Genomic DNA, 27,520 nt, shown 5'->3' on the forward strand with positions numbered 1-27,520 from the left:
AAATATAGCAGGCGGTTTGTCAGCTGCTGCCTCTGATGTGTTTTGGTCAAGTGTTTGCCAGAAGCTGGTGTCTCACCGAGTTGGCTCCACCTTAAGGGAGGCAGGGTGCCTGATGAGGCGGTCCAAGGAGGAGAGGAGTGTGTCGAAGCCTGGCCGGTCCCCTCGCTCCGTCTGCCAACACTGGAGCATCAGGGAGTGGAGGGCAGAGGGGCAGTTGTGGGGGGCAGGGAGGCGATACTGGTCTGCTACTGCCTTCATCACCTGCAGAGAGAGGCAGGGAGACGTTACAGATAAGCAGGGCAGATGGAGTTTTTATGTAATTGCCCTTACATGAAAGGTCACAGACCGCTGAGGGCTATGAAAGAGTGACTAAGAGAAAATTAGGCAAATTAAAAGCTGCTTGGCATTTTCTCACCACTTAAACGGGTGTGTTAAATCAAGAGAGGGAGGATGGTGGTAAAGAACATTTAATTAAGAAGCTGTCTACCTTTTTTGCACTGGTACATTCTATTAGCTCAAAATTATTTTAAACCAAATAGCTGTATTAGTCGTTTTTTGTATATTTGTTTACATACTTTACATTTTGATCAATTAATAATTACATTCAATGGGACAAAAACACAAATCAAATTTTTTCCAGTGTGAAATTCTTTATTTACTCAGATTGCAGCTCAATAGCTGTTATATAATGCCATACTTTTACTTGTATTCATTATATTTGGGGTATTTTAATGCCTTTTTTACAGACTGGGAATATCATGCAAAAAAAGGTCTCGAGCTCGCTGCAAACCGGACCCGGCGACTCATAGTCGGTGCAACCAGCGCGCCCTTCGTCTTTTAATGGCATGTTATAATGCTGTAGCAGTTAAACTTGCACTTAGGCGAAGGATTTGAGTGCATTTGCATCACTAATATATGAGTTCTTCTGCTGAGGCAACCCTCTCCTACATACTCACTTCTTGATTGCTCATGTCCCAGTATGGACGCTCTCCGTATGACATCACTTCCCACATGAGTATGCCGAAGCTCCAGGCGTCACTCGCCGAGCTGAACTTGCGATGCTGAAAGGCTTCTGGTGCCGTCCACCTCACAGGGATCTTACTGCCCTGATGGAGGGAAGCCAGACAGGGAATAAGTGAACTATGTTGCAAAATAATGCAACACAGATATATAAAAAATGTTCACATACGTACCAGTGAGGCAGTGTATGTGGGTATATTGTGGTCCATGCCCCTCATGAGTCGGGACAGTCCAAAGTCGGACACTTTACAGACCAGGTTGGAGTTGACCAACACGTTCCTAGCCGCCAAGTCCCTGTGGACGAAGTTTCTTTCAGAGAGGTAACGCATCCCTGCACCGACTCCTCTGAGCATCCCGATGAGCTGGAGGACGCTGAACTGGCCCTCGTTCTCCTGAAAGAGTGAGGAGGGCAGGGCACAGGAGAATGGGAGAAGAGGAGATTTTTGGGTATTACTAACATGTGTGCGGCGGTCAATACAACATACTAAAGATGGGGAGAGTGTGTCATTGTCTCACCCTGAGGAAAGCATCCAATGGCCCATTCTCCATGAACTCTGTGATGATCCTCTCTGGAGCCGAATGAGTGATCACACCCTCCAACTTCAGTACGTTCGGATGGTCAAACTGACCCATGACCCCTGCTTCACTGAGGAAAATCCCTTTCTCTCTGTCGGACGCCCCCCAGCGGATAGTCTTCACTGCAACCAGCACCTCCCTGCGACCCATTGGACGGTAGCGACCCCGAGAAACCTCCCCAAACTGGGCTGGAGTGGAGAGGAGGTGGAACAGATTACACATTAAAGTACCTATCACAAAACTACAGAATGATATAAAAGAAAAAGCAGCATCATGCCTACCTGCACCAATCACCTCCTCAATCTTTACATGAGTGGGATCGATCTCACTGGCAAACTCTTTGACAGCCTCACTGGGGTCCTCATAAGTGGATGGGTCCACATAATACTTAACTCCACCTGAAATGAAACGTTTTCTGAACTAAGTCTCTAAAAATCCGATTACTTGGCTGCTACAAACACATTCTTTAAATTAAATTAAATATGATTGTGCTCACCTCTGTTGCTGATGTACCTCTGGAGTCTGTCGCTGTACGGACTCTCCCTCCTCTTACTGCAATGGGTAAAGAAAATTCAAATTTTCCATGATTAAAAAAATGTATCACACTGTTTGTCTGATCATGCGAATGGATCGACAACATACCTGCGAAACACCACAACAACCACGATCGCTGCCACCACCAGGAGAAAAGCTGCTCCACCCATCACTGACCCGACCAGCAGAGGAAGCCGATTCTTGATCTGGTGTGAATGTTCCTCTGTGGGAGAAGAAGTGAGAAAACTATCAGCTACTGATGAATCATTAACACAGTGTTGTTTAAGTTATCCCAGAGCTGTATAAAATTAAAAACATGGTTGTTACTGTAACTGAATAGATGTACTTTAATGAGTACACACTAAAAACAGACATTTCTATTTCATTTCAAGTGCAATCTGAATATTGCTCTAAACTACAGAATAGTCCACATTTAGAAATGTAACTTTACTTTGATTTTTTTTTAACTTTGAGGTAATCTCCAAGGGTTTTCTGGGAAGCAGTTTTGATAATGAGTAGATTACTCTGGTGCAGGGGTAGCCAACACGGTGCCCGCGGGCACTTATATTAGTCGCCCGCAGGGGCAACGTGAGTCGCCCGCGGGGCATGTTCTAAAAATAGCTCGCCAAGCAAATCCAAAATGTAAAAAATACACAAAACAAAAAAGGAAATGTAATTAAAAGAATCTACCCTATGCATAAACAAAACCTCAATCATAGCGAACTCTATCTACTTACTACAACTCTATATCTATCGAACACCCCTCCTCCCCCCACCCCCACAATGAATATCGACCAATCACGTTCTTGCTTGATTTGCGGGACCAGCGTTGCAGTCGGGAAGAAAAGCAATGTGGAGCGGCAGCTCACCGCTTCATAAGGAGTTTGACCTTTCCTTCTGGCAGAATCTACACAACACATCAGCCCCATTGAACAGCCTAGTCGTGCCAGCCTATACAGCACATGAGGGGCAGAGCTTTACTCTGTGTGTGTTGCAACTTGCATATATATTTATTGCACTTGACGCACACACACGCATGGCGTAATTTCCACTGGGGACAGGGGGGACATGTCCCCCCCACTTTTCGAAATCCCGTTTGTGTCCCCCCACTTTACAAATATGTTTATTATTATTTTTTAACGCAAGCCGTCATCGCCACGGAGGAGCACTCAGTCTCTGTGAGCGAGACAGAGAGAGAGGGAGAGAGAGAGAGCGAGAGCGAGAGAGAGAGAGAGAGAGAGCACACCTTTATCTATTTAATATAGATAAAGTAAGAAATCATTCCAATGTGTACTATAGGACAGTAAAACGTTTAAAAGGGGAGTGATTAGTAAAATATGCATAAATAGAAAGAAAGAATGCTAACTAGGTAACATAAGATAAGAATAAACAAGTTTAAATGATTTGTTATTGGTTGTGATCATATTCTAAAGATGTTTGGATTATTGAAAAGTATACAGCTCTCTTTCATCTGAGTGTTGAGAGCTGTATCCATCAATTCATGTTGTGCTCAAAGTGCTCCAGATTGATGCATTTCACTTCAACATTTAAAAATAAATCTTCCCGGGGGAGCATGCCCCCGGACCCCCCTAGAGGAGGTGAGGTCCACCCCCAAATAAAGCAGGTTAAAATAATTTAACCTATTTATGTATGTAATTGCATACATTTTATTTTAGTAAACACTGAAAAGGGTCCCACAGACCCAAACAGCACACAAAGGTTAAAGGTAAGAATATAATAATGTTAAAATGTGCTAAATATATACACTGCAAAAAACAACAAAAAGAGGAGTAAAAGTAGCCCCCGACTTGTTTTATTTTTTTTAAAGTAGCTCTCATCCTAAAAAAGGTTGGTGACCCCTGCTCTAGTGAAATAAAGCAGATTGAATTGAACAGAATGGAACTAAGGAGGCTTTCTCATAAATATAAATAGTATAACCACTTTAGAGAACATTGTTTGAAACGAAAGTTAGTATGCATGACTTTGCTTCTTCTGCATTAAACTGTTTATTAGCAATATTTCCTACAGTCTTTCTCATACTTTTATAATATTTAGTTTTTAATTATGATCTTCCTAACACTAATAAAGGCACAATGAGTAAGACTTGTCCATCGCGGTTACAAAGACAACATTAAAAAAAAAAAAAAAATGCCCCCCAGCTAAAGAACACTTAGAGTTTAGCAATATTTAGTCTAGCGCGCTAATAGGCAAAGTATTTGTGTGCAGACAGGAGAATTTAATGTAGCCTCCTCAGCTTCCAACTCAGACGACCCCAATTTCCGTGTCAGCCGGGGCCGGACAAACCTCTAGGGAAGAAAAGGCCGTGGAGCGGCAGCTGGAGCAGTGACAGAGCGAGAAGCAGAACAACTGCCAAGAAACATCCCGAACACAGCGGTATGAAAAGAGAAGAGGGACGCGTCTCAGCGTCATAAGTGATGAGGGAGCGGATTATTTTGATTTTAATCTAGTGTTTTTTTAAGGAAAATTAAACGCATTGTGCCTTTAAGGTCTCATATGGTCAATTCTACCAGCTCAGTTGTGTGTTAAGTGCAGTAAAGCACTCTTACTGTACTTCATTGGTTTTACAATAAAGGAGTGCAGTACCCAGAGGCAGCGTGGTGAAGTAGATGGTGTTGCCGTAGGGCCCGTAGCCCCGTTCATTTCGAGCTCTGATCTGGAAGGCGTAGATGGAGCCGGGGATCAGAGAGCCGACGGTCACCGTGTTGGTCTCGCTGTACACACTCGCTGCACTGTCCACATCTGAACCCTGGGGACACAGGAGAGGGACATTTAGTGCTAAGTCTCATATATGTCCCGGCTTTATGCAGTTGTGCGCCATGTTTGCATGTACCTTGTCATAGTATCTGAGCTGGTACTCCAGGATGTCTCCATTCGGCCTGTCCGGCTGAGGCCACGAGAGAGTGATGGAGTCTGGGGCTCGGCTCAGCTGGTGCATCATGGGAACTGTGCTGGGAACTGTGGGAAAGAACAGATGTATGAGAATAAGGTTTCCCTGAGAGATGTGATGAATGATCATTAAACCTCATTAACCCACAACAATAAAGCAGAAGTTGTGTTGGAGGGATAGTGACCAGAGGGGGGCAGTGTTACAGAATGTGTCAAGTGTATTTAGTAGAGCATGAAAGTGGAGTCTTTATGGAGCAGGATCTAGTTACAGTCATTGTGCCGGCCGGTAAGAGGAGTTAAAGGAAACTTTCCGGCATTCCTTTCATTTGAATCAATAAACTATGAGTGCAGCCACCAGAATGTTTTAGATAATTTAGGTTAATGGAGACTTTTTAATCGATCATGATAACTTTTTTGGACAATCTCATAGTGGTATACTTTCTCAGCACAATGCTCCATTCTCCTCTCCTCTTCCCACTCATTTACTTTCATCTCTCTTTCTGTCTGTCTTTTTGTCTTCCCATCTCTCATTTCTCCCTTTCTTCCTCCGCAGTGAATCAAATGGGATGTGACAGGATATTGTAACCTCGAGCAACCCCCGGCCCAGAGAGCAGGAAGACAAAAGATGGAGTACAGAGAGGGATAGAGAGAGAGAAACAGAGACAGAGAGGGAGAGAGAAAGGCTTCAAACACACGCACACACAGTATCTACACAAACATCAACATCAGATCATCTCTTCTCTTTCATCTCATCTGTTTCATCCTTTTATGTCCCGTGCTCACCTGACTGGCTCGTAGTGAAATTGATGCTTGTGTATCGAGCTGGAAAAGGACTCAAAGCTGACACCTCATTCATGGATTGCACCTGTCAATAAGAGGAACACACAGACGTGACATACAAAGCTTTTTACTATTTACATTTAGGACGTGCTTGGAAAACAAAGCCTGACACATGCAGCTGTGTCGGCCAGTAAACAAACCCCAGTAAATAGGAAATAACTGCCCTTTATGAATAACAAATATGCTATGATTTAGTCGGGTTTCCCCAAGCTAAATAATAAATGTGTATTTATTGATGTGGAGCTTATGGAATAATACGACACAGAGGACATGCCTGCTCTGTGGCTCCGGGAAATGTTTCAATAATCATTGTGTGAAACTCTAGTTACCCAGGAGCTAGGTGAAAATAATAGATGTTTGTTGCACAAGGACCTTTAAAAGGAGCAGTCCTTGAAATGTTTCTCTTTTCACAGAGAGTTAATGAAGAAATGTTCCAATTTGCTTTATTGATGTAGTCCAATCTTACTCAAAATAACCCAAATAGCAAAACGAGAGAAACTGTTATCACTGTAAACCTTACTCTCATAGAGAACTTAACAGCAGATAACCATGAGTGCCTTTAACAGACAGTTTTCAACGGTACCTGTATGAGATAAGTGACTCTGGTCAGCAGGTTGTTGAGGGTGACCTTAGTTTGTTTCAGGTTAGTCTGGGTGGGGCTGAAAGTTACGCCCTCTCCACACCAGGAGCAGGTCGTGGGGTTGGTGAAGGTGGCTGAGGGGCAGATGCGGCACACCACCCCGTACCACACCTCGCTGCGGCCCCCCATGTCAACCGGAGGGCGCCACCTTAGGGACACCCCGCCATCGGCGCTCTCATACTCCCAGGACATAGAGACCGGAGCAGATGGAGGCGCTGTGGAGACGACACAGAGAGAGAGGGAGGAGTTTAACATACATAATGTACCCGACGGACACTTAGATGGAAGCATCTGCTAAAAAGTTTAAGATATGAAAGTAGCTGCTTGCTGGCAAAGACATTTAACCAAGTTAAGTAATGGAAAGAACGTTATAAAAACTAAGTTCAGCGGTGACATAATTTAAGTGAGCAGGGAAACTAAATACTTAACAGTTTCCATTATATTGTGATAAAAAAAGATCCTGGTCACTGACTGTGAATCTGGGTTCTCACAGTCTGAGGAAAGTGACAAATGAGGAATGAGGCCCCTTGAACACCTCCCAGAGAGCCAGGCGTAAACAAACAAAGCTCACTTGTGCAGGCAGAGGAGTTGGCGTCTTTGGCACCCCGGTAAAAGCCGCTGCGACATTCACACACACTCGACCCCTCCTGGCTGGTTCTGCTGTTGGGGGGACACACCGTGCAGGGAGTGGAGCCCGAAACGGACTTGAAGTAGCCCACCGGACACGCTGCAGAGACACAAACACACACAGGAAGGGGTGAGCTTCATCCTCAGTTTAAAATAAAAATAAATTAAGTGTTCACTCTGAGTTACTGGTGTTCTGTACTATCTCAAAAGAGACAGCAGTGTCTAAGGTGTTATAAGACTGTCTCTCTAATGGTTTAACTACAATAACACATTAGGCAAGGCAAGTTTATTTATATAGCACCTTTCAACACAAGGTAATTCAAAGTGCTTTACAAAATGAAAGACATTAAGAAAATGGCATTTAAAAACAGTCATTAAAAAGCAAAGATAATAAAAGAAACATTAAAAGAAAAAAAATACATGAATAAAAGTTACAGTGCAGTTTATGATATGAATAGCTCTAAGAGCAAAGGAAGCGGTCTGACAATGAAAAATGTAGCAGAGCAAAAACTAAAATGAAAAAGTGGCAACACAAAAGCGGGTATTTTATTGTCTGACAGAAGGAAAATGAAAACAAAATAAAAAGTAATATAGTATTATTACAATTCAAACTTAACAAAACACCTGACAAAGTATTTTCCCGGTCCTTAATCTAAATTAGATCCAAAAATGCTTTTTTGAGCGCATAGGAACCCAATAACCCTTTCAGCTCTCAGCTTACTGCAGAATGCACTCGGCTCAGAAGTAATCAATATAGAAAAACTGGGACTTCATGAAATACATAAGACAACAGTATTTCATGATCCTGTTTTATTGCTTTGTTCCCAAAGTGAAATACGCCAAACTATTTTTATGCAGAGCATCAATTTCATGTTGGCTTGTGGTTGTTTCCCTCTGAGTCAAAAGTTCATTTAAAACAAAGCGGCCTGTTGTTTGTTGTTGGTTTTGTCCAGCACCGTCATTTACTTGAGTTTAAAGGAAATGGCTCACAAAATCAGCAAAACCACCGGTCAACAAACAAAAGTTCAAAATGACCACACTGACTCTGAATCACTGTTTCAAAGCAATCCGACATTTTGGAAGAAAACACTTTCCACTTTCTGGTGGAGTTTTAGGTGAGAAGATGTATATAACTCTCAAATCTGTAGACTAAATGTGAGTCTTAAGCTAGCAACATGTCAAACTACTGTATCTGTTAGAGGTGGGAGCATTTTCTCAACACAAGAAGAACAATTGAATTTAAATAAATAATAATTGGAATGGAATGTAGAGTGGAATTTGTGAAACCTCTCCCTTATAGAGGAAGAACTGGAGCAGAAACTCAATAAGAAAGAACACACACACACACACACACACACACACACACACACACACACACACACACACACACACACACACACACACACACACACACACACACACACACACACACACACACACACACACACACACACACACACACACACACACACACACACACACACACACACACACACACACACACACACACACACACACACACACACACACACACACACACACACACACACACACACACACACACACACACACACACACACAGGTAGTTCAATACCATCATACTATGTGCAATATGTGCTATATGTGCAATATATACATTATATACATATGCCATTAATATCTTTTATTTGTTATATTATATTTGTATTATATCATAACTTAGTACTTTTTTCTTAACATAGGTAACATTAAGCTGTCTGTCCCCTCTGTGGGACTAATAAAAGTATTCTAATTCTGACACACACAAACATTGAAAATACCATTTGAACCTGCGGGCTGTTTTACTGAACTGGTGTGTTTAACGTGGAAAAATCTGTGAAACGCGGCGATTGTTAATGTCAACAGCAGGACAGCTGAGCGCTGAGGTCGAGGAAACACACACTACATGTCGCTGCTCCTGCCTCTTTGTGGGTCTGCTGCCCTTTATGTGTGTGTGTGAATGTGTGTGTATGTGTGTTTGTGGATGTGTGTGTCAACTAAAGGTTGCGTCGTTCAAAGAGAGGTACCTTTATCCATGAGCTAAATGTGGAGTTTGTGAGTGTGTATATTTTCATTCAGAGAGGCTTCCTTGTATCTTTGAGTGTGAAAATGGCCCAACAGGAAACACCTGAGCCAGCATCTTAAAAGAAGGATCCTCTCATATGTTTTCAAACAGCGTTAAAGGATGAGAGTGGATCTACCGGTATGTCTGTGTGTTTGTGTGTGCTCCTTAAGGTCAGTGCGAGTGAACCCCGTACCTTGTTTATATAACCCTGTCGAGAAGATTTATAGAATTTGACACACTGTATGTGTGTGTGGATGCATGTGTGTATACTCGATGGTGTTTCGGAGTAGAAGATAAGGAGGAAAGAAGTGAAAGAGGGTAAAGAATAAACATATAAAAGGCTTTCTGTGTTCTCACTCGTCTCAGGGAGCTGACTTTGCTTTCAAACAGGTGTGAAGGGGGAAAAGGGGGAGACGGAGAGAAGTAAAAGGATGTTGAAAGACCTCAGAGGGAGAATAGGGGAAGAAGTGAACATTGAGATGGATGGCCCAAGACGGTTGTAGGATGAGCGGTTGGATTATGTATATGAGCGCCAGATGATGGGTGAAAAACGCAGAAACAGAGATAGAAAGAGGAGAGCAGAAAATCCTTCTTCCTCCGTCTTCGATGTCCTTGCTGCACATTAGCCGACGTGTTCTCTGACGGCTCTGACACGAAACATGACTTTGCTACAAAGCCTCTCATCGCCCTACGAGCTCCGGCAACAACTCAACCCCCTCCTCCTCCTCCTCGTTCCATCTTCATCCACCTGATTACAGCAGCCAATGAGAGCACAAGTCCTCTGCCCTCTTGCTTGATCTGCAACCCCCATCCCCCCCTCCGCCTACAACCATCCATCTCCCAGCTGTAAAGTCGACAATTCAGGACCATTATGAGCAGAGACACAGATGCCTTTACATCATACATCAGTAAACCCAAGAGGCAGTGATTGAATGACATGTAACCTGTTTACATTACAAACCTACAAAGGACTGATTACTCATAAAAATACATCTGCAGCTATATTTAATAGATTCATGGCTCAAAAACGTAGCTTCTCAAATGGGATGATTTGCTTTTTTCTCCTGTTCTTTATCATCGTTAACTAATATTTTAGGGGTTTTGACCGTTGTTCTGCCAAATAGACCACCTCTTTAAGGATGTCATGCTTGGCTCTGGGTTATTAAGATGAGCGGTTCTTTTTTTTATGGAATGTTTAAAAAAACGTAATAATAAATTGGTAAATTGAGAAAATGGTCAAATTAAAATATGAATACATTACAGCTCTAAGGTAAAGGTTCATTTATTTATATAGCACATTTCAGACTTAAAGCAATTCAAAGTGCTTTACTCTACTAACAAATCTGACAAATCTACTGATATCCAAAGTCAGAAAGTACCTACAGTAGTTGTTACATGACAATTTTAAGAGTGGGGAAATTAAACAAATGGAAAAAACAAAAATAACACTATTATTATTAAGAGGATTACATGTGAAAAAGGATTAGCCTAGAAGTCTACCTGCAAATCAAATTACTATGTGTTGAGAGAAGAACATAAATCCAATTGAAACTAACATTGAGATGAAGAGAAATAGAAAACTGCAATGAGATGAGTACCTTGATGTTAACATAATACTTTGGTTTGTAGATCACTGACCCAATTTTCTCTTTCTCTCTCTCCCTGTTTCATGCGTTCATTCCCTCTTTTGCCTCGCAGCATAATCTCCCTCTCTCTCGGACACACAAACACACATAAGCTCGCTCACAGATGCGCCCAGACTGAGATGTGAGTACACGTGGTTCCAACGTTAAATGTCTTCCTCTCTTTATCTACATCCTGTCATTCACTGCCGACAAAAACAACCGATAGGCACTGAATCGTATGAGTTCATCTAGTATTGTCCTTTTCATTATACACTGTAGGCTTCAGCAGCACAAAGCCATGTGTGAAAACAAGCAATCCTTAGATATTCTCATATAAACCAGTAGCAGTAGCCAATAAGCCATACTGAAGCTTTTCCCTCTTCTCAAAATATATTGAAAAATGAGTGCACAACATTAAATTCCACAACATGTGAAGGACATAATTATTGTAGTTCACACACTGGATATTGCAAGGTCCAAAAAGATCATGAGGCAGCTTTTTGTCCATCGAAGTCTTGAAAATTAACAATTCAGAGATGACACAAGACACATTATACAATAGCATGTGGAGCTTTAATTGTATCTGTATATATATATAGGTTTTTTTCTTTCAAATGGATGTTTGCATGACCTTATCCGTCATTATAGTTTTGCATTTAAATAAAACATAAGCAAGTAGTTACCGAGAAACATTGTATTCTATCAATAGTTAATAATATGTTGAGTTGTGTCTCTGTGTTGTGTAAGTCCAGATTCATTCTTTCTTTAACTCTCTTTAGGTTTTTCCCACGAGGAATATTTGACTCGTTAGCTTCTACTAGCTCCACTAGTCCCTACCTCTAACTGTGTGTGTCTGCTGTCTGCCGAGAACAGATGTACGCTGAGTTTTTAGAGCTTTTTCGCTCAAAACAGCTGCTTCCTGCTGGAAATGATGCTATGAGAGCATCAAAGCAGTAAAGTTGACAGACTGCTAAACGGCTGAGCTGAAGCTGGGGGATAATTCTCTGTCGCGTCATGACTACAAGTGACCCTTCACATTGGCACATTGTCATTTGATATATAACTGTAAAAGACCAGATTTATGTTTCTGGCAGTGGAGAGCATTCAATGAAACATCCTTTAACATGACGTAGGGAAATAAAACGTACAGAAAGTATTACATTGAATGTGAATACACAACATTGGCTAACAAAAATGATTGATAAAATACAATTTAAAAGGCTGATTATCAATGCAGTAGTTGCTCTGATTATCCAACATGTTATATATTCCAGATGCAATGTCATCGCCCGGCTGATCCCCCAGAGCGCAGTCCACCAAACAGTCAATACTGGATCCCATTGATCATTTCACTGAACTGTGTTTTGCTCCAAACTTGACTTTTATTATCGATTGTCTGAAAAAGCAACTGATTATCAACAACATGGCTAACATGTATCCACTTGGCATATAATGGTGGGTTACTACGATGAAGAGTAACTTGAAGTGTTTATATGAAAGAAGAAGAAGAGGAGTGGAAGAAAAGTCCTGTCTGCTCAGAGTAAAACATCCATGCTGTTTGGTCAAACCCCATCACACTCCTATATCCTAAATGCAATTTTACTTTCCCCTTGGCTACATTTTCTGTTTTTTTTTTTAACATAATGCGCCTGAGGATGGTTAGTGGATGTGTCTGTGCTAAGAGGGAGCATTCTGGGTGACAAAACGGGACAAACTGACATGATGAATATTTCACTGCCAGTGGCACGCTACAGAAAAATACCAACACGGGTCCAAATGTACTCAGAGCCCATTTGAACATTCGGGACTAATCCTTGTCCCAAATCCTCGACAGTGGCTTAATGTTTGAGATGAATCAACGAGGGGACGATGTACTGCCAGCTTGGACCAGCTCCGGGAGCCCAAAACTAAAGGACTGTTTCATGTTTGGCTGAACAGGTGTAATTGTGTCTCATGCTCAGTCGTGTTTCCGCTTGTTCGCCTCTTCGTCTCCCTTGTGGGATTCAAATGTCAAAGGATGAAAACATCAGACATTTGCTGTGTGTCGTCTGCATCTGTCCTTATCTTTTTTCAGGAGACTGAATACGAGTTTTCATCCAAAGACTGAGCTCTGAATGTCACAGCAAATATACTGAAGCACAATGTTCTTTCTAGACTTTCTTGTGATAAACAGCTTCATAAATAATCTAGGAATGATCTTTTCATGCCTTGCTGCGAAAATGCCAGCTGTGTTTTTGTAAGTTCTTGATATTCAGTTTGCTATTTAATTCATCATCAGGCCAAATGGTGAAGTGTTGTTTTGGTGAGTCTGAGTTATCAGAATAATAAGACATCACACATGTAGTAGATTAACAAGCAAATGTAGCTTTCACACTAGTTCTTCGCAAGTGGTGATGTCAGTTCAAGTGATTAATTTTCAAACAGATCAAATACTCTGAACTTAAAACGTGTGAAAAAAGTTGTGATTACATGTTTTAAGTCGAAAAAAGGTTGTCAATCATCTCACAGTGATCAAAAAGGTCAAACATGAACACAAACTTTTCTGTTAAAGTTACATATGTTTTTACTAGTTTAAAGGTAGGGTAGGTAATTTCGGAGAAACCGGCTCGAGATCGCTAGAATTTGAAAATACACAACCGGAGAAAATCTGCCACTTCCTTATAGAGCCCCTCCTCCAACACACACGAATGCGCACATGACCAATGAGGGCACGAGATAAGTTTGTGCACAGATGGAAGGCTGACAGGCAGGTAGGCCATCCAGTTACTTTAGCCGGGCCGGCTAAAATGATTGGTCGTACTTTTTACAGTACTACGGCTTCCACAGATGACATTTTTGTATGGATTTTTTGTCAAAGCACTGAAGATATTCATTGCTATCGGGATGTTAAGAGCATTCCATGGAATATAACAAAAAGTGTATCTCGAGCCGGTTTCTCAAACTTACCTACCCCACCTTTAAGTGGGTATACATGTCAAGCATCTGCATGTAACAATCAGCATTTAGCTTAATTTTGATTAAAAAAACAAAAACAAATGATAAAGGGTGGAGTTTAAAAGACAAAACCACAACAACCTTATTTCTTCAGTTTTAGAGTCTTAAGTCCTTGCCATGATAATCCACTTTCACAAATAAAAAATATATTATGCGCCTCTCAAAATAGAAAGCTATTAGAGCCGTGTGTAGTTAAAGGCAATCATTTAACGGTGATTTTCTTTTTCATATGAGACCAAGAGGAGGAGGAATCTCCAGTAATGTATTTGTCTGCAGTTTGTCACATCAAACAGCATTAATTCTCACTCTAGTGATTTAGTTAAATAGCAAGATGCTCAATACAAAGACAGAAAATACATTCTGAAAGGGTAATGGTTAATGTGCTAAATAATGTGTATAATGAGATGCATGCAGGTTAGGATGACACACTTTTAAGTGGAATTAAATGTCAGTTAACTTCCTTTTAAAGTGTTTTTTATTCTCAGAAGTGATAAACAATGTGCAGAATGTGACTGTAATTATAGTTTCCAACCAGTTCAGTGCAGTGCAATCTTTCATTTACTAATGTAGTACTGTTATTAAATGTCCTTGTAGCTTAATTCAAACAAGAACAAAATGTACAGGTTTAAGTTGTTACGAAAATTTGGTGCTCCACTTTCCGGAGAGAACACGGATCGGAAACTGTTAATAATTCCTGTTGACTGCATCGCCAGTTAACCATCTGCCTCTTGTCTTAATAATCCCGGGGAGCCAGAGAGGACAACAATGTGATCATGCCAATCCACGTCATTATTCAGAGAAGTGATCAACAAACCATAATCAAAGGAGAGTTGGAACAAAAAGCCGAAGCAGCTTGGGCAGCGATGTTTCAGATCGTTCATACACAGGCAGAGGAAGCCTTTGCTCTGGCAGATGAGCTGTCTTCAGGGTTGATTTGTCAGTAAATATCAATCAAATGCGGACAAACGGAAGTGGTGGGCAGAATGCAGATGTAAAGCAAAAGAGCATGAACACATTTCACAGCTGACTTGGCAGGATTGGAGGATTAATTGTGATGAAGGGAGTTAGACTTTGAGGGCCCCCAATGCGAGGGAGCGGAGCAATTATGGCCATTGAAATTCTTGGTGGACTTCAGTTTTTCACTTTAATCCCGGCATTTACAGACATATGTGGAACGAACATATCAGCATCTCAGCAGGAAACATTTGTGCGTCCTCACACGTTCACACAAATGGACACACTTGTACGCACTCAGGATTTTTTGCAACGCTCAGTTCTTTAAGTCATTAACTTGCATCCTCCTATCTTTCACTCTCCCTCCACCTCTCCCTGTTTTTCTCTCCACTCCCCCTCTCTCTCCCCCTGCGGTTTCTGTCACTTGTTCACAGACGAGTGGCCATTACATCGCCATGACCTAAATGTGTCACGTCCCTCTCACTGTGGCTCTTTCCCTCCCTTTCTCTCTCCCTCCTCCTGCACTCTCCCCATATCCCTTGCTGTCCATCTGGACATCGCTCAAATTGTTCCTACTTTTTTCCACACTCACACCCACTTTAAGAAGTAAAAACAATTTTGAGCAGTTTTGCAATTGCTGACCCTATCTCCTCTTTCCCCCTCCCCTCCTCTCTCCTCTCCTCTCATCTACAGTAAAGTTAGCAGCACATTACCATAAAGCAGCTTTGTATTGCCGACTTCATGTCTGTTTTATTTATGACAGAATGTATATGCAAATGTTACATCAACACAAAGGCACTGCATGGATACAATACTGTCTCTTCCCTTCTTATCTGATCCCCACTCGACCTGCGTGCCCTCGTTTCCCTCTGGTCTCTACATCAAACTCAGTTGTGTATCAGAGTGACAGCAGCTCCTTCCAGTATTGATCCAGACACTTCGTATCTCAGCAAATACCAAGAAGAGAACTGACAGAAACATTGGCACAAAAAGTTGACGGATCACAGGTATTACCTTTTCGGCATTTTATATCAAATGTGTTCTCCAGAACAAAGTTACAACTTTGTGCATTTAAAGGGGAATCCCACAATATTTAGCAACAGGTTATGTTGAATATTAGGGCATTTGCTTTTCAACTAGAAACAAATCAATGACTTACAGTCGTTCATCCTAACCACTGTGTGTATCAGCTTGAACTTGAAGATGATAATTGTTGAAAACCTGCATTATAAACTTGAGTCTTAACCTAGTTGCATGATGGGAAGTGTAGGAGCCAAGTAGAGACACAAGTCTGGATATCTCAGTTGGTGCTGCATGACATTTCTATTTGATGTCTCTCACCTAACATCATGGAGGTGCATTAGAAAATAACTGGAATGTTTTTTAAACCATTAGAAAAAGGCTGATATACTGTGGCTTCTATACATAAATAAATGGTCATGATGCTGAAATGATCCACTTCCATATCAAGCTGTTTTCCTCAAACTTACCCAAGCAGGCCGATCCATTGAGGTTCTGCTCATAGCCTTCATCGCACACGCATCCTCCAACAGGAACCATCCACTCCCCTTCAGCATTGCAGTGCATTCGAGGGGGCGTGCCTCCTTGGGTCTTGCTGTGGGGGACACACGTGCCGCTCAGGGGAACTAAGGCCGTCGGCTCGGCTCCTGAGGGGGTCGCTGGGTACGACGCCAAGTACATGCTTGTGGCAGGACAGCGCCGGTAGAAGACAGACATCCCCATGAGAGAAACACACGCTCCACTGTCGACGACAGCCAAGACAAATCTGCAAACAAAGGTCACGTCAGAGGATGAAGGACATTCAGACCCTTAGGAGTGATGATGTTAGTCAAACATGAGCAGCACATTACCCATTGCGCGTGAGCGGCGCAAAGCTGCGAGTCTTCATGTTGATGCGGCTGTATCTGTCGGGCTGATACTGGTGAGGTGAGCTGGGCTCCACTTTGGAGAAACTCTTATCAGCGGCGATGGTGTCGATCTTCACCCAGCCCTCCCTGTTCTCCTTCTCCCCGTTGGACGGCTGTGGTGAGGAAATCACATAGCGGACAGCAGATGGTGGAGAGAAAGATAATTAGTGGTCAAGAGAAAAACTAAATGGCATGGAGAGAATGTGTGGTCACAGGAAGGAAACACGAGGAAATGATGGGGGTTAAAATAAGCTCGTTGATAGATGGATAAGGGTTGGAAATATATCGTGCAATAACAAGAGAGAAAATGACATGATTAAAAACTAGCTCAGAGTTTCGCTGTATTTTTCCCAGGCAAAGAGTTGTTTCGTGAGAAGAGTAAACGTTGACTTGGATGTATGCAGGTCCCAGTGGGGGTTTGCGCTAAAGTCCCTATGAAGACTTTCAGCGCTGCAGTGCTTCCTGACTCTCCTTTGATTCCTCATCAGGCTTTGATTTGCATTTTTAAAAGCATCTTGCTTCCCTCAGGAGAAATGCATTCATCTATACAAACACACCATACCTCCCACTGTGCCTGCGACTGCACACACAGCTCAGACAATTTCAGAGTAAAAAAAAGGCCCATATAAAAAACTCAACACATAAATAAATAAAACACCTTTGGACAGTCTAGTCCAAACACTGAGTCCTGCACTGAGTGTTAAATGGTCACTGTCTTATAATGCATGCCTTAAATATGTAATTAGTGGGAGTGAAAGACAATTTCTGGAGACCACAGCGGCACGTTTTTTGCATTTTGTAAACCACAGTGCTCAACAAGTATGTGCTTAAAGAGGCCATCAATCTCAACAGCTTTTCTTGACAAGCTTCACAATAATCAGGATGATTGGACAATAACTCCTTGTCATGGGATGATGAAAGGTTTGCTGTGTTGGTGTAACTTGAGTCTAACATCAATGAAAATTGTATGTTACTTTGCCTTATATCTGTGTCTGAAGATAACAGGAGTTATTTAGATTGTTTACTAATTCTAATGAGGATGCTGAGCTGCACCTTTAAAACTTAAAGGTAGGGTAGGTAAGTTTGAGAAACCGGCTCGAGATACACTTTTTGTTATATTCCATGGAATGCTCTTAACATCCCGATAGCAATGAATATCTTAAGTGCTTTGACAAAAAATCCATAAAAAAATGTCATCTGTGGAAGCCGTAGTACTGTAAAAAGCACGACCAATCATTTTAGCCGGCCCGGCTAAAATAACTGGATGGCCTACCTGCCTGTCAGCCTTCCATCTGTGCACAAACTTATCTCGTGCCCTCATTGGTCATGTGCGCGTTCGTGTGTGTTGGAGGAGGGGCTCTGTAAGGAAGTGGCAGATTTTCTCCGGTTGTGTATTTTCAAATTCTAGCGATCTCGAGCCGGTTTCTCAAACTTACCTACCCTACCTTTAAGAAAAGTATTTGATGTTGCTGTAACTTTAGCTTTTTCAACTTTAATAAAACCAAAAATGCCAAAGAGAAATGTTATGTACATAATAATAATAATAACAACATAATACAAAATGTTGGTCACCTCAGCGGCCCAGGTCCTCTCCAGCTCTCTCTGGGTGTCGGCCTGTTTGTAATACAGGGTGAGGGTCTCTCTGCAGGTGGGTGACGGTGATCGCAGGCTCGCACAGTCCCGCACTGAGAACCGCAGGGTGACAAACACCCGTGGAGCCGAGTGGCGGGACAGGAACGGCGTGGCCAACCAGTTGTCTTGCACACGGGGATTTTGGTTGACATTACAGACCTCGAATGTTCGTATGAGCTTCCCCCGGTCGTCCAGGACACTCACTTCATCCCACTGAGAGGCACAGAAACAATATTATGAGCTTGTGTAAACTCTACTTTGTAAAACAGAAACATGATGTTAGGCAGGGAGAGCTAGAATCAGCCTGTGTGAACTGTAAAAACCCTGGTGTGTTTATAGGGTGTCCATTGGTATGAATCTTCCTTATCTCTTGTTTACATGCTACAAGGTAAATATTGCTGGTGTTGCTAACATGTGGGACCTGTCCTTGCACCCACATTACCAGCTGTTGTTTGACATCTTAGTGCTTAGTTAGATAAGTATAATAGAGTATTTGATTTGTTTTGATGTAACACGCACATTGGTATTGAATATACGAGTGAAACGCTGTTCTTTAGGGAATGTAGGTCACCCCTATGTCCTAGTTATCCACTATAGACTTTCCACTGTCTATTTAGGTAATCAATTATTATGAACCCTGTAGTTAATTATACCACTTGAGTAATTCACTTGGAGCAAAACACGTTTAACACACAGACAAAACTCATTTCAGTCAGAAAAAGTCCTACGCATATAGGGACCGATGGGACGCATATTCTAGAGAGCATTCATTTCTGTCTTAAATGCCACTAATAATTTAGTAGATACTTAATTGGATAAGTGAAAATTGTCTCTATTTAATTTGATGGAAATTCATCCAATATTTGTTGAGACACTACAGCTGGGTCTGAGACTAACAGATGGACGTTTTCATCTTCAGAGCTGAACACATTTCAGCATCAAAGAGTCCTTCAGAAAATGCGTCCTGATGACTCCAGATAATACTCAGAACGCCATGTTGACACATTTCAAAAAGACTATTTCTTCATGACAAGGGCACAAGATAAAAACAGTTCACAATGCATTCTGTTTGTTATCCGGAGTAACAAGGACACTCCTGAAAAGACATGTTGGTATTGAATTATCTTTAAAGGGTTTTTCTACAGCTTTGAACACTACAAACACAATGAAAATCACCTCCTTTATATTGGGAAGGACGCGGACATATCAGAGACACTTATTTCAAATTCTTCCAACAAGTAAAATGAAAACTGTTTGCACGGCCAGACCCTAGATGTGCGAGGAAGTGGCATTTTCCAATATGTTAGAGAAGAAGAATAATGTATTATAATATCAATAGTTCTGTTTGATAATGTGACATGTGGTACATTTTTCTCTTGCACTGGTTTGGCATTTGCATGTGTATCATTGTTCACATTTGACAGGTGGCGGACACTTGTGTGTCTCACTTGCGGCAGCTGTTGTGAAATAAAACGGGCAGATTTTGTCGTATTTTAGGGAATCTGAATACTTGAAGATGCACAAATGGCTTTGTTTTGTGGCTTCATGGTGTGAAAAAAAAAAACAGGCAGTGCAGAGACACGGATCTGAATGAAACTGTGTCAGCTGAGTCAAAAATGTAAATGTAGGAGAGGGGTTTAGTTTCACCAATTATACAGTACGGTGCATCCAAGGATAAAAAGGCTCTGCTTTAAGCCTGTGTAGCCCTAAGTGACAAGCAGGGCCTTTTCTGTTGTAACACAGAGGAATTATGCATTAGGCTTCATCATCATTATTCTCCATGTAACAATGGCAGGAGGACAAAAGGTCCTGAAACCATATCAGGGCGCATTTGGCGTGTGTGTGTGTTTCTGTTTCTATGCATGTTAGTACATCTCTGCATGCTCATGTCTCTTTCTCTGTGTGCTTCTGACAGCCAGTATATGGACAAAACCTTTGTAGCGTCCCACACGACAGAGAGCATTCATATTTTGTCCAATCGGAATAATGATAAGATCAGTGGGCAGATAGATAGAGTCTGAGGCGCTGTCAGTCTCATGGAGGGAAAGGCCAGTTTACTCTCTCCAGGGCTGTGACTCACTCTTTGTCAGACATGGGGATGAGGGGGATCGTATGGAGGGGAAAACACAGAGCACATGGTGAGATGAAGGGATGCAGACGGGCAGAGCATAGTAAACAGAGAGTGAATTTGTGTCAGGGGGCTTCATTTAATGTCATGTATTCACTGTACCAAGTTCTTTTGTTTCTTTTGTATTTTTGTATTTGGGGTAAATACTTGTAAAAATTCTTTTTTTTTTATTATGTTAAATCGTTTTTTTCTTTTATATTTCTTTCTGTCCGTCACCTACAATATATTTCCTTATGTTGTTTATGGTTGCATTACCATACACCAAAGCAAATTCCTTGTACGTGTTAACGAACCTGTCAATAAACTCAGTTCTGATTTAACGAAAAAGCCGGGACTTGGCAAAAATCGGAGAATTCAGGTAGAACATCTGCCAGTATCTGTGTGGGGCGGTGCGTGCAGTTTGCTACTGTACCTTTGTGAAAAAACACAGCTTTCATTTGTTTTCTGACCTCAACCACCTCCCCCCCCCCCCCCCTCCTCCTCCCCCACCTCTCCCTCCCTATTGCTCCCAGTCACATTTTCTCCCTCCCTTATGAAGAAAGAAAAAAAACGGGGCAGATTGAGGAGGAGGGGTGGATGTGGCGTTGGAAAGAAATGAGAAAAAAAGTAGGGACGATTCATCCCCGTGATTTGATTTGAACTGAAATGCCAGAAAGCCACGCAATCTCTCCAGTGACAGAGCACTGGGAGGGGTAAGGCCTTGGACACACACACACACACCCACCCACACACACACTAACCCGTAGAAGCAGAGAAAGGCACGCACAGATAGACCAAGACATATGCATGTGCACACAAACACAAAGCAAACACACAATGGAGGAGTAGTGTGTGAAAAGAAGGGTAGGGAGAAAAAGACTACCGTAAGAAGTCTATAGTCTGCTGGTTTGACACTGAAGGGAAATAAGGGGCAAAGTGGAGATTGAGTTGGGGGGATAAAAGGAAGTATATGAAGCAGAGACCCAGTGGCTCTGGGACTGTGAAGGGCAAAGGAAGGAAAGATTAAAAGAGGGAGAGAGAGAGGCAGAGACAAAGAGGGAGAGGGGGCTGCCTGTCGGTACATTAAAAGAATGGGAAGACGGCAAGAAGCAGGAGGAGGAGAGTGCAGAAAAGAATATCCACAGAGCCTCAAGCAACGGGAAAAGATGGGATGTGAAGAGAAAAGTGAGGAATGGGTTAAAAAAAGAACACACACACACACTCACTCATGCACTCACACACACACAGTTAACCTCCCTCTTTCTCTCCCCCCTCTCTTGGTCTGTCTTTTTACTTCTCTCAGCTTGATGCCCCGGGTCAAATAACCATATCTCCATCTCAGAAGCACTTCTCAGGGACCATAAAGCAAAAAAAACTCATGCAAATCCTTGACTTACGAACACGCACACACACACGACAAACGCACGCACACACACACAAACTCCCTGACACACACAAAAATGGATGGCCTCTTATTAGCAGCTGCCATCATGGTTCACAAATTCCTAACACACATGAGGCCCTAATTAGGGAAACATCATGTACAATTATGGAGGCCAGACTGGGGTGATAATAGCAGCGTATAAAGCTAAACTTTAGTGTAAGGTGAGATAAAAGGCTCGTTGTGAGTGTCTATGCTCGCTCGCCAGATGTTGGTTTGAGACTGCTGTATTTTTAGGTTGTTCTTTGTGAGCTGCCAACATTATATTCTTGCTCACTTGTTTGCCAAAACTAGCATGTATAAATGTAGCGTTAAGATCTCCTGACTTGTTTTCATTTCATTCACTGTATAGTACTCTTATTCTAAATATCAGTTTGCACATAACGTCCATACACGGATGGAGGCTTGGAATAATATTGTTGTGAACCGGTAGAATATTTCTGCAAAGGAATTTCCTGCACATTAGCAAGTAGTGCTCTGCAGTTTCTCACATGTAGTTTCACTGATTATCTCAAAGATGATGACAATGAAGACGATGTGTGTGTGTAATTATGAGCCATATTAGAACTGAGCCCCAATCACTCACAGATGAGTGGATTTAACTGACCCGGGACTTGACCCTGGCACAGTCACGCAAGCCCACATGCACTCACACATGGAAACCCCACACACACCTGCACATATTTACAAAGCTCAAGGCGGCGAGACAACCTTAAATAAAAAGCAGCTCAAGAATAGTGGATCTAGGGCTTAATCACTGCAATCTCATCACAGATGAAAGCACACAGTGGAGACCCAAAAAAGAAGAAGCAGTTTAGACTTCAAGGGTGTCTTGAAGGCAAGGTGGGACTTTCTCATTCTCAGGCTGTGTGTGCCAGAAGCTGTTTGTGCCACAGATCAATGTCAGATGCCATAAATCCAGCAAGATTATAACCCCCGAACATAGGGCATAACTAAACACTTATGTCTTTATTCATCATCTTCAAGCTGGGAACTGTCTGCAAACGTTCCTTATCTGCAGCACAAATAGCAGAGAAGCTTTATTGGGAACCTGCTGTTTATTCCTGCTGTGATTTTGAATCATTTCAATCAATGCAAGCTTAGAAAATGTGCCAGCAAGCAAGAGGCAGACTACAGCGATCGTGTTTGGTTTGACATGTGAATGCCTGTACTCTATTTTAGGACTTTAGGACATGTGGGAGCAGGAGCAACATATCTACTCAGTACAGAGATCTGTTGGCAGGGTAAAGGGTTTTTTGTTTCTTTACAATAAACACACAATAAACAGTATGTGTAATCCTATTTTCCAACTAATTGAAAACAAGAACTTTAACCATTGTACATAACAAAATATTTTCTTAACAAATCTTATACAAAACCTCATCACTAAACAGGTAAATTAATCGTTTTAAAATAAAGATCTCAAACATTTGATGGTTCCTGCTTCTTACATTTAACAGTGTATGTTTTCCTGTATTTTGAACTTAACATTAATGGGTTTTGGACTGTTAGTAGGATTATCTGTCTATTTTCTGACAAATTAATTGATACAAAAATAACCAGCAGATTATGTCTTCCTTACCATCCTCTCAGGACAGTAACCGTTAAACTTTGTGATGTATTGAAGTGTTAATCCCTCGTTAGACTTCCACCACAAAGCCCAAAAAACAACGTGGTTATAACCTCACATTTAGAGCGTAACCATGTGTAACATGTGTGCACCACATTTGATTGCCCCCCCCCCCAACATAACTGCAGCTGGAAAGCACATTGAGAGAGTGAGCTCCCTGCTTACCCCCGTGTCTGGATAGGTGGTCCAGCCCAGCTCTGAGGTAGACTCTGTTGTGTCCAGCAGCATCACTGACAGGTGAGGAAGCAGAGACAAAGACAAGGTGTGAGAAAACAGACCAACAATGTGTGTCACAGCTGCCTGCAAAGGTGTGAGTTTCTCAGATTAGTGTTTTAATAGTATGGTTTAGGGAAATTGCTTGGGAAGTGGTGAGCATACATGAGACTTGGATTACACTGCATGAGTTGGCTAGAGTTTGTACACAGATTTGTTGCTAAGCCTTTGCTGTTGGTAAAAAGTGGCTTTTATCACAAATCCAAGGTCACATGGAGTGAGTAATTGATATACAAATGTTCGTTTTGGGGGTGAACAGACCGAGTGTTAAAAAATAAGTGACTGTGAAACAGAATTTGCAATCATTAGATATTCTCTCAAGGCTTGAATCACAGACTGTGTGATGATTCTGTGATGCCATCAAGAGCTAAAACATTAATGTGCTCAAGTGATGCTCAAGTTGAGACAAACTTTGTGAAGTATTTTGTAAGGGGGGGAGGGGAGGAGCATTACAATCAAAAAGTCTCTTTTTAAATATATCACAAACAGTTTGAAGGGTTAGGTTTTTTCTCCCCCGTGCAATAAAATCAGGAGGGTGCTCCAACTGTGTGCTTCCGTCACATCTAATAAGTGATTCTGAGGGATGATGCACTTTGGCACAATGTTCTGATGTTTAAAGAGTTGAACGGATTGACCTGATGGGTCACCATGATTAAAGGTCAGATTTTCCAACTTTAAAAGGCCATAACAGTTACTGTCACATTTTATAAAAACTTAGCAAGCTGATGCTTCTTAGTAGTTTGGCCCAAAGGGAACCAAGTGATGTGTTCACCGTTTGTTTTCCTATTGTTTCAGGTTTAACAGACAGTTGTTTATTTTTCAGTGATGGAGAATGAAAGCACCACATTTCTGTCGGAGAGTATTTTCCCCATAATTTGCTTTAAGATTTAAGTGCTGTAAAACAGCAAGCTGGCAAAGAAATCACACACACAGAGTGACTTTAATGCTGAGTGCTGCGTGCTGACACATGGCAGCCACCCACACGAAACTGAAGCCCTTGAATTTCCCATTAGTATTTCAAAACCGTGGTGGCTGCCGTTCCTTCAGTCTGGCGCTCAGTAATGTTGACGAGCCGCCGATTGAATGCATGCCAAACATTTTCTGTGTACACAGAGGTGGAGGAAACATCAGACTTCAGGTTTGGATGCTCACACAGATGAAATTAATGGAGATAAACACAGTGTCTGATGTCTGTTGAGACACACACACATGCACACACACACTCCATTGTGACAGGAAGCATCCATCCGCCTCTGTTTACAGATACATTATTATTTTCATTGTCATCATACAATTTGAATGCTTTTGTTTCCATTTTAAGCCACACAATCGTTCATCAGAGAGAAGAAGAATCTCTTATTCTTTCTCTGACAAGCAGACAAAGAGAGACACAAATATATGATCTACATAATCATCACACACACAGGAGGGGATTTGAAACAGTCCCCTGTTTCACCAAAACACCCGTGACTTTTTTATGTCTTAGGCGAACAGGTTTTTCGACACACAGACACGGACAAACTAAATCTCTCTGTTTTTCTAATAAATCCAACGGATATCATTTGTAGCCTATGACATAAATTCTCCCCCACCCCTCTGTTCTCTGACTGTGCCGTAAACAGATTTTATTTTAGGATTATACTCACAGATGGAGACCCTGCAAATCTGTCCTTCAATCCTTCATTTCCATCCTCTTTTTTTCCTTTTACAAGCACTCCCCCCCCCCCCCCCCTTCCACTCCAGTCTGTTTTCACCCACTAGCTTGTCCATTGTCAATCTTCATAAATTCACACATTTTTCATCTAAATCCTCCAGGACTTTGGAGTGCTATAATTTGTGTTGAGAAAATAATACAAATGGACTGTGGCAGCTACGGATTATCTGCGGCCGTAAGCATCAGAATAAATAGTTTTTAGTGCAGCGTATGTCTGGACAGCTTGGCGGCTGGAATTGCAGAGCCGATCAGGATGAATCAGCAACAGGGAGAAGAGTAAATCCACCAAGACATGATGTCTATAGCCTTTCAGAAGAACAGTTATTTCCATTAGTGGCACACACCTTTCCTGCTTTGTCTGAGGACATTTCTGTAGCAGAATATTATACTCAGTTGAAGTTTAATAGTTACACCTAGCTAAATCTAATGAAGTCTAATACAACACTCGACCAATACATTTTAATGAAGGTTATAATGTAAGAGAGGTGGTGATTCAACTATAGGAAATATGTACTTTGTACTGCATCATAAAGAAAGGAGTTTCTCTAACCAAACCTCATTAATATAAATAGGGTGGACAATATCATATAAACACCTGTCAGCATGTGCAATGACATGGAAATGGCATATTGACTCACTTTTCAAGATCTCTGTCTTATGTCGTAAATCCTTCTCCATTTATCAAATAAGAAATGATCTCTATGTATGAACATGTCATGTATGAAATGCACGCACTCATATATCATGCATTGTGACCTCATTAAGCAACATCCTATTTATATCAGATAAGAAAGAAAACACACACACACACACACACACACACACACACACACACACACACACACACACACACACACACACACACACACACACACACACACACACACACACACACACACACACACACACACACACACACACACACACACACACACACACACACACACACACACACACACACACACACACACACACACACACACACACACACACACACACACACAGTAATGATACGGCATACAGTACGTGTCATTCCAAATTCAATTAACCCTCAGCTTCGGGGCAGAGTCATGCATAAATAATATACAGCAAACTATTTTGACATTAATATTTAAGCCTCTACTATTTAGCATCTTGTTGTGAGGCCTTGGGGACCCCGGTTCCTCACGTTGCCCCTGTTGGAGGAATGTTCTGATGCGCGTCTCATTGCGTGACATTAGTAGGTTGAATAATTCACCTAGACATCCTAAGATAAGCGTTAGAGTGCCGTGTTACACACACCTTTCAAGGATTAGCTTGAGCCGTGCCATCATGACCAGATTGTGTGTGTGTGTGTGTGTGTGTGTGTGTGTGTGTGTGTGTGTGTGTGTGTGTGTGTGTGTGTGTGTGTGTGTGTGCGAGAAACAGTTGAACAAAAGATGGAGGGGCATTTCCTGGCAGGTCCGCTTGGCAGTAAAAGCTCCTTTATTTAACTCTCGCTCCGACAACAACTGCGCTCCAGCATCTCTGTCATTGGTCCATCTGAGGACCGAGACACTCAAAGTTTGTCCCTGACAGTTTGGAGAAGTGCTGAGTCTGCAATCTGGACTTGAGTGCCGTGTTAATGCACGCCATGTTTCACGTCTTCATACTCTCCGGTCTTTTACTCACTTTACTCAATACCTTTCCCCTTTTTCTACCTCCATCTTGTCGCTTGTCCCTTTCATCTCTGCCCTTTCTGCATGTGTGTATTATTCATCTAAAAAGTGACAACAGGGAAGGCCTTTCTCTACGTTAAATAAAGGAGATACGCTGTGCTCCATTATTGATGCCAGATCTGCTGTTTGTTTGGGAAACGCTTTGATACAGAGAGAGAAAAAGAGTGGACAATAGAATAAAAAAAAGGAGTATGAGATAGGAATGAGAAGAGGGTGATAGGATTGTGTTTGTGCATATGAATGTGCTACTTTCACACGTTCTCCCTCTCTCTCTGTGTGAGGCGTGGGTGTAAATGCT

General features: G+C 41.9%; 1 protein-coding gene across 2 annotated transcripts in view; it reads right to left on the reverse strand.

Moving 5' to 3' along the window:
• ephb6 (eph receptor B6) overlaps positions 1–27,520 on the reverse strand; it is a 36,245-nt gene that overhangs the window by 2,263 nt on the left and 6,462 nt on the right. Inside the window, exons 2-17 of one of the 2 annotated variants that reach the window (XM_034127846.1) lie at positions 23,704–23,768; positions 18,301–18,573; positions 16,672–16,841; positions 16,291–16,586; positions 7,089–7,244; positions 6,461–6,732; positions 5,821–5,902; positions 4,982–5,106; positions 4,735–4,897; positions 2,239–2,353; positions 2,093–2,148; positions 1,878–1,994; positions 1,537–1,784; positions 1,194–1,412; positions 957–1,106; positions 77–252 (exon numbers count right to left, since the gene is read on the reverse strand). In XM_034127846.1, coding sequence (XP_033983737.1) covers positions 77–252; positions 957–1,106; positions 1,194–1,412; positions 1,537–1,784; positions 1,878–1,994; positions 2,093–2,148; positions 2,239–2,353; positions 4,735–4,897; positions 4,982–5,106; positions 5,821–5,902; positions 6,461–6,732; positions 7,089–7,244; positions 16,291–16,586; positions 16,672–16,841; positions 18,301–18,573; positions 23,704–23,768 — 2,683 coding nt within the window. Of the gene's footprint in view, positions 1–76; positions 262–956; positions 1,107–1,193; positions 1,413–1,536; positions 1,785–1,877; positions 1,995–2,092; positions 2,149–2,238; positions 2,354–4,734; positions 4,898–4,981; positions 5,107–5,820; positions 5,903–6,460; positions 6,733–7,088; positions 7,245–16,290; positions 16,587–16,671; positions 16,842–18,300; positions 18,574–23,703; positions 23,769–27,520 lie in introns of both variants that reach the window. The other variant, XM_034127845.1, reaches the window with a different exon arrangement.

This window comes from Trematomus bernacchii, unplaced genomic scaffold (assembly GCF_902827165.1).
Source record: "Trematomus bernacchii unplaced genomic scaffold, fTreBer1.1, whole genome shotgun sequence".
In the NCBI taxonomy this organism is placed as follows: Eukaryota; Metazoa; Chordata; class Actinopteri; order Perciformes; family Nototheniidae; genus Trematomus; species Trematomus bernacchii.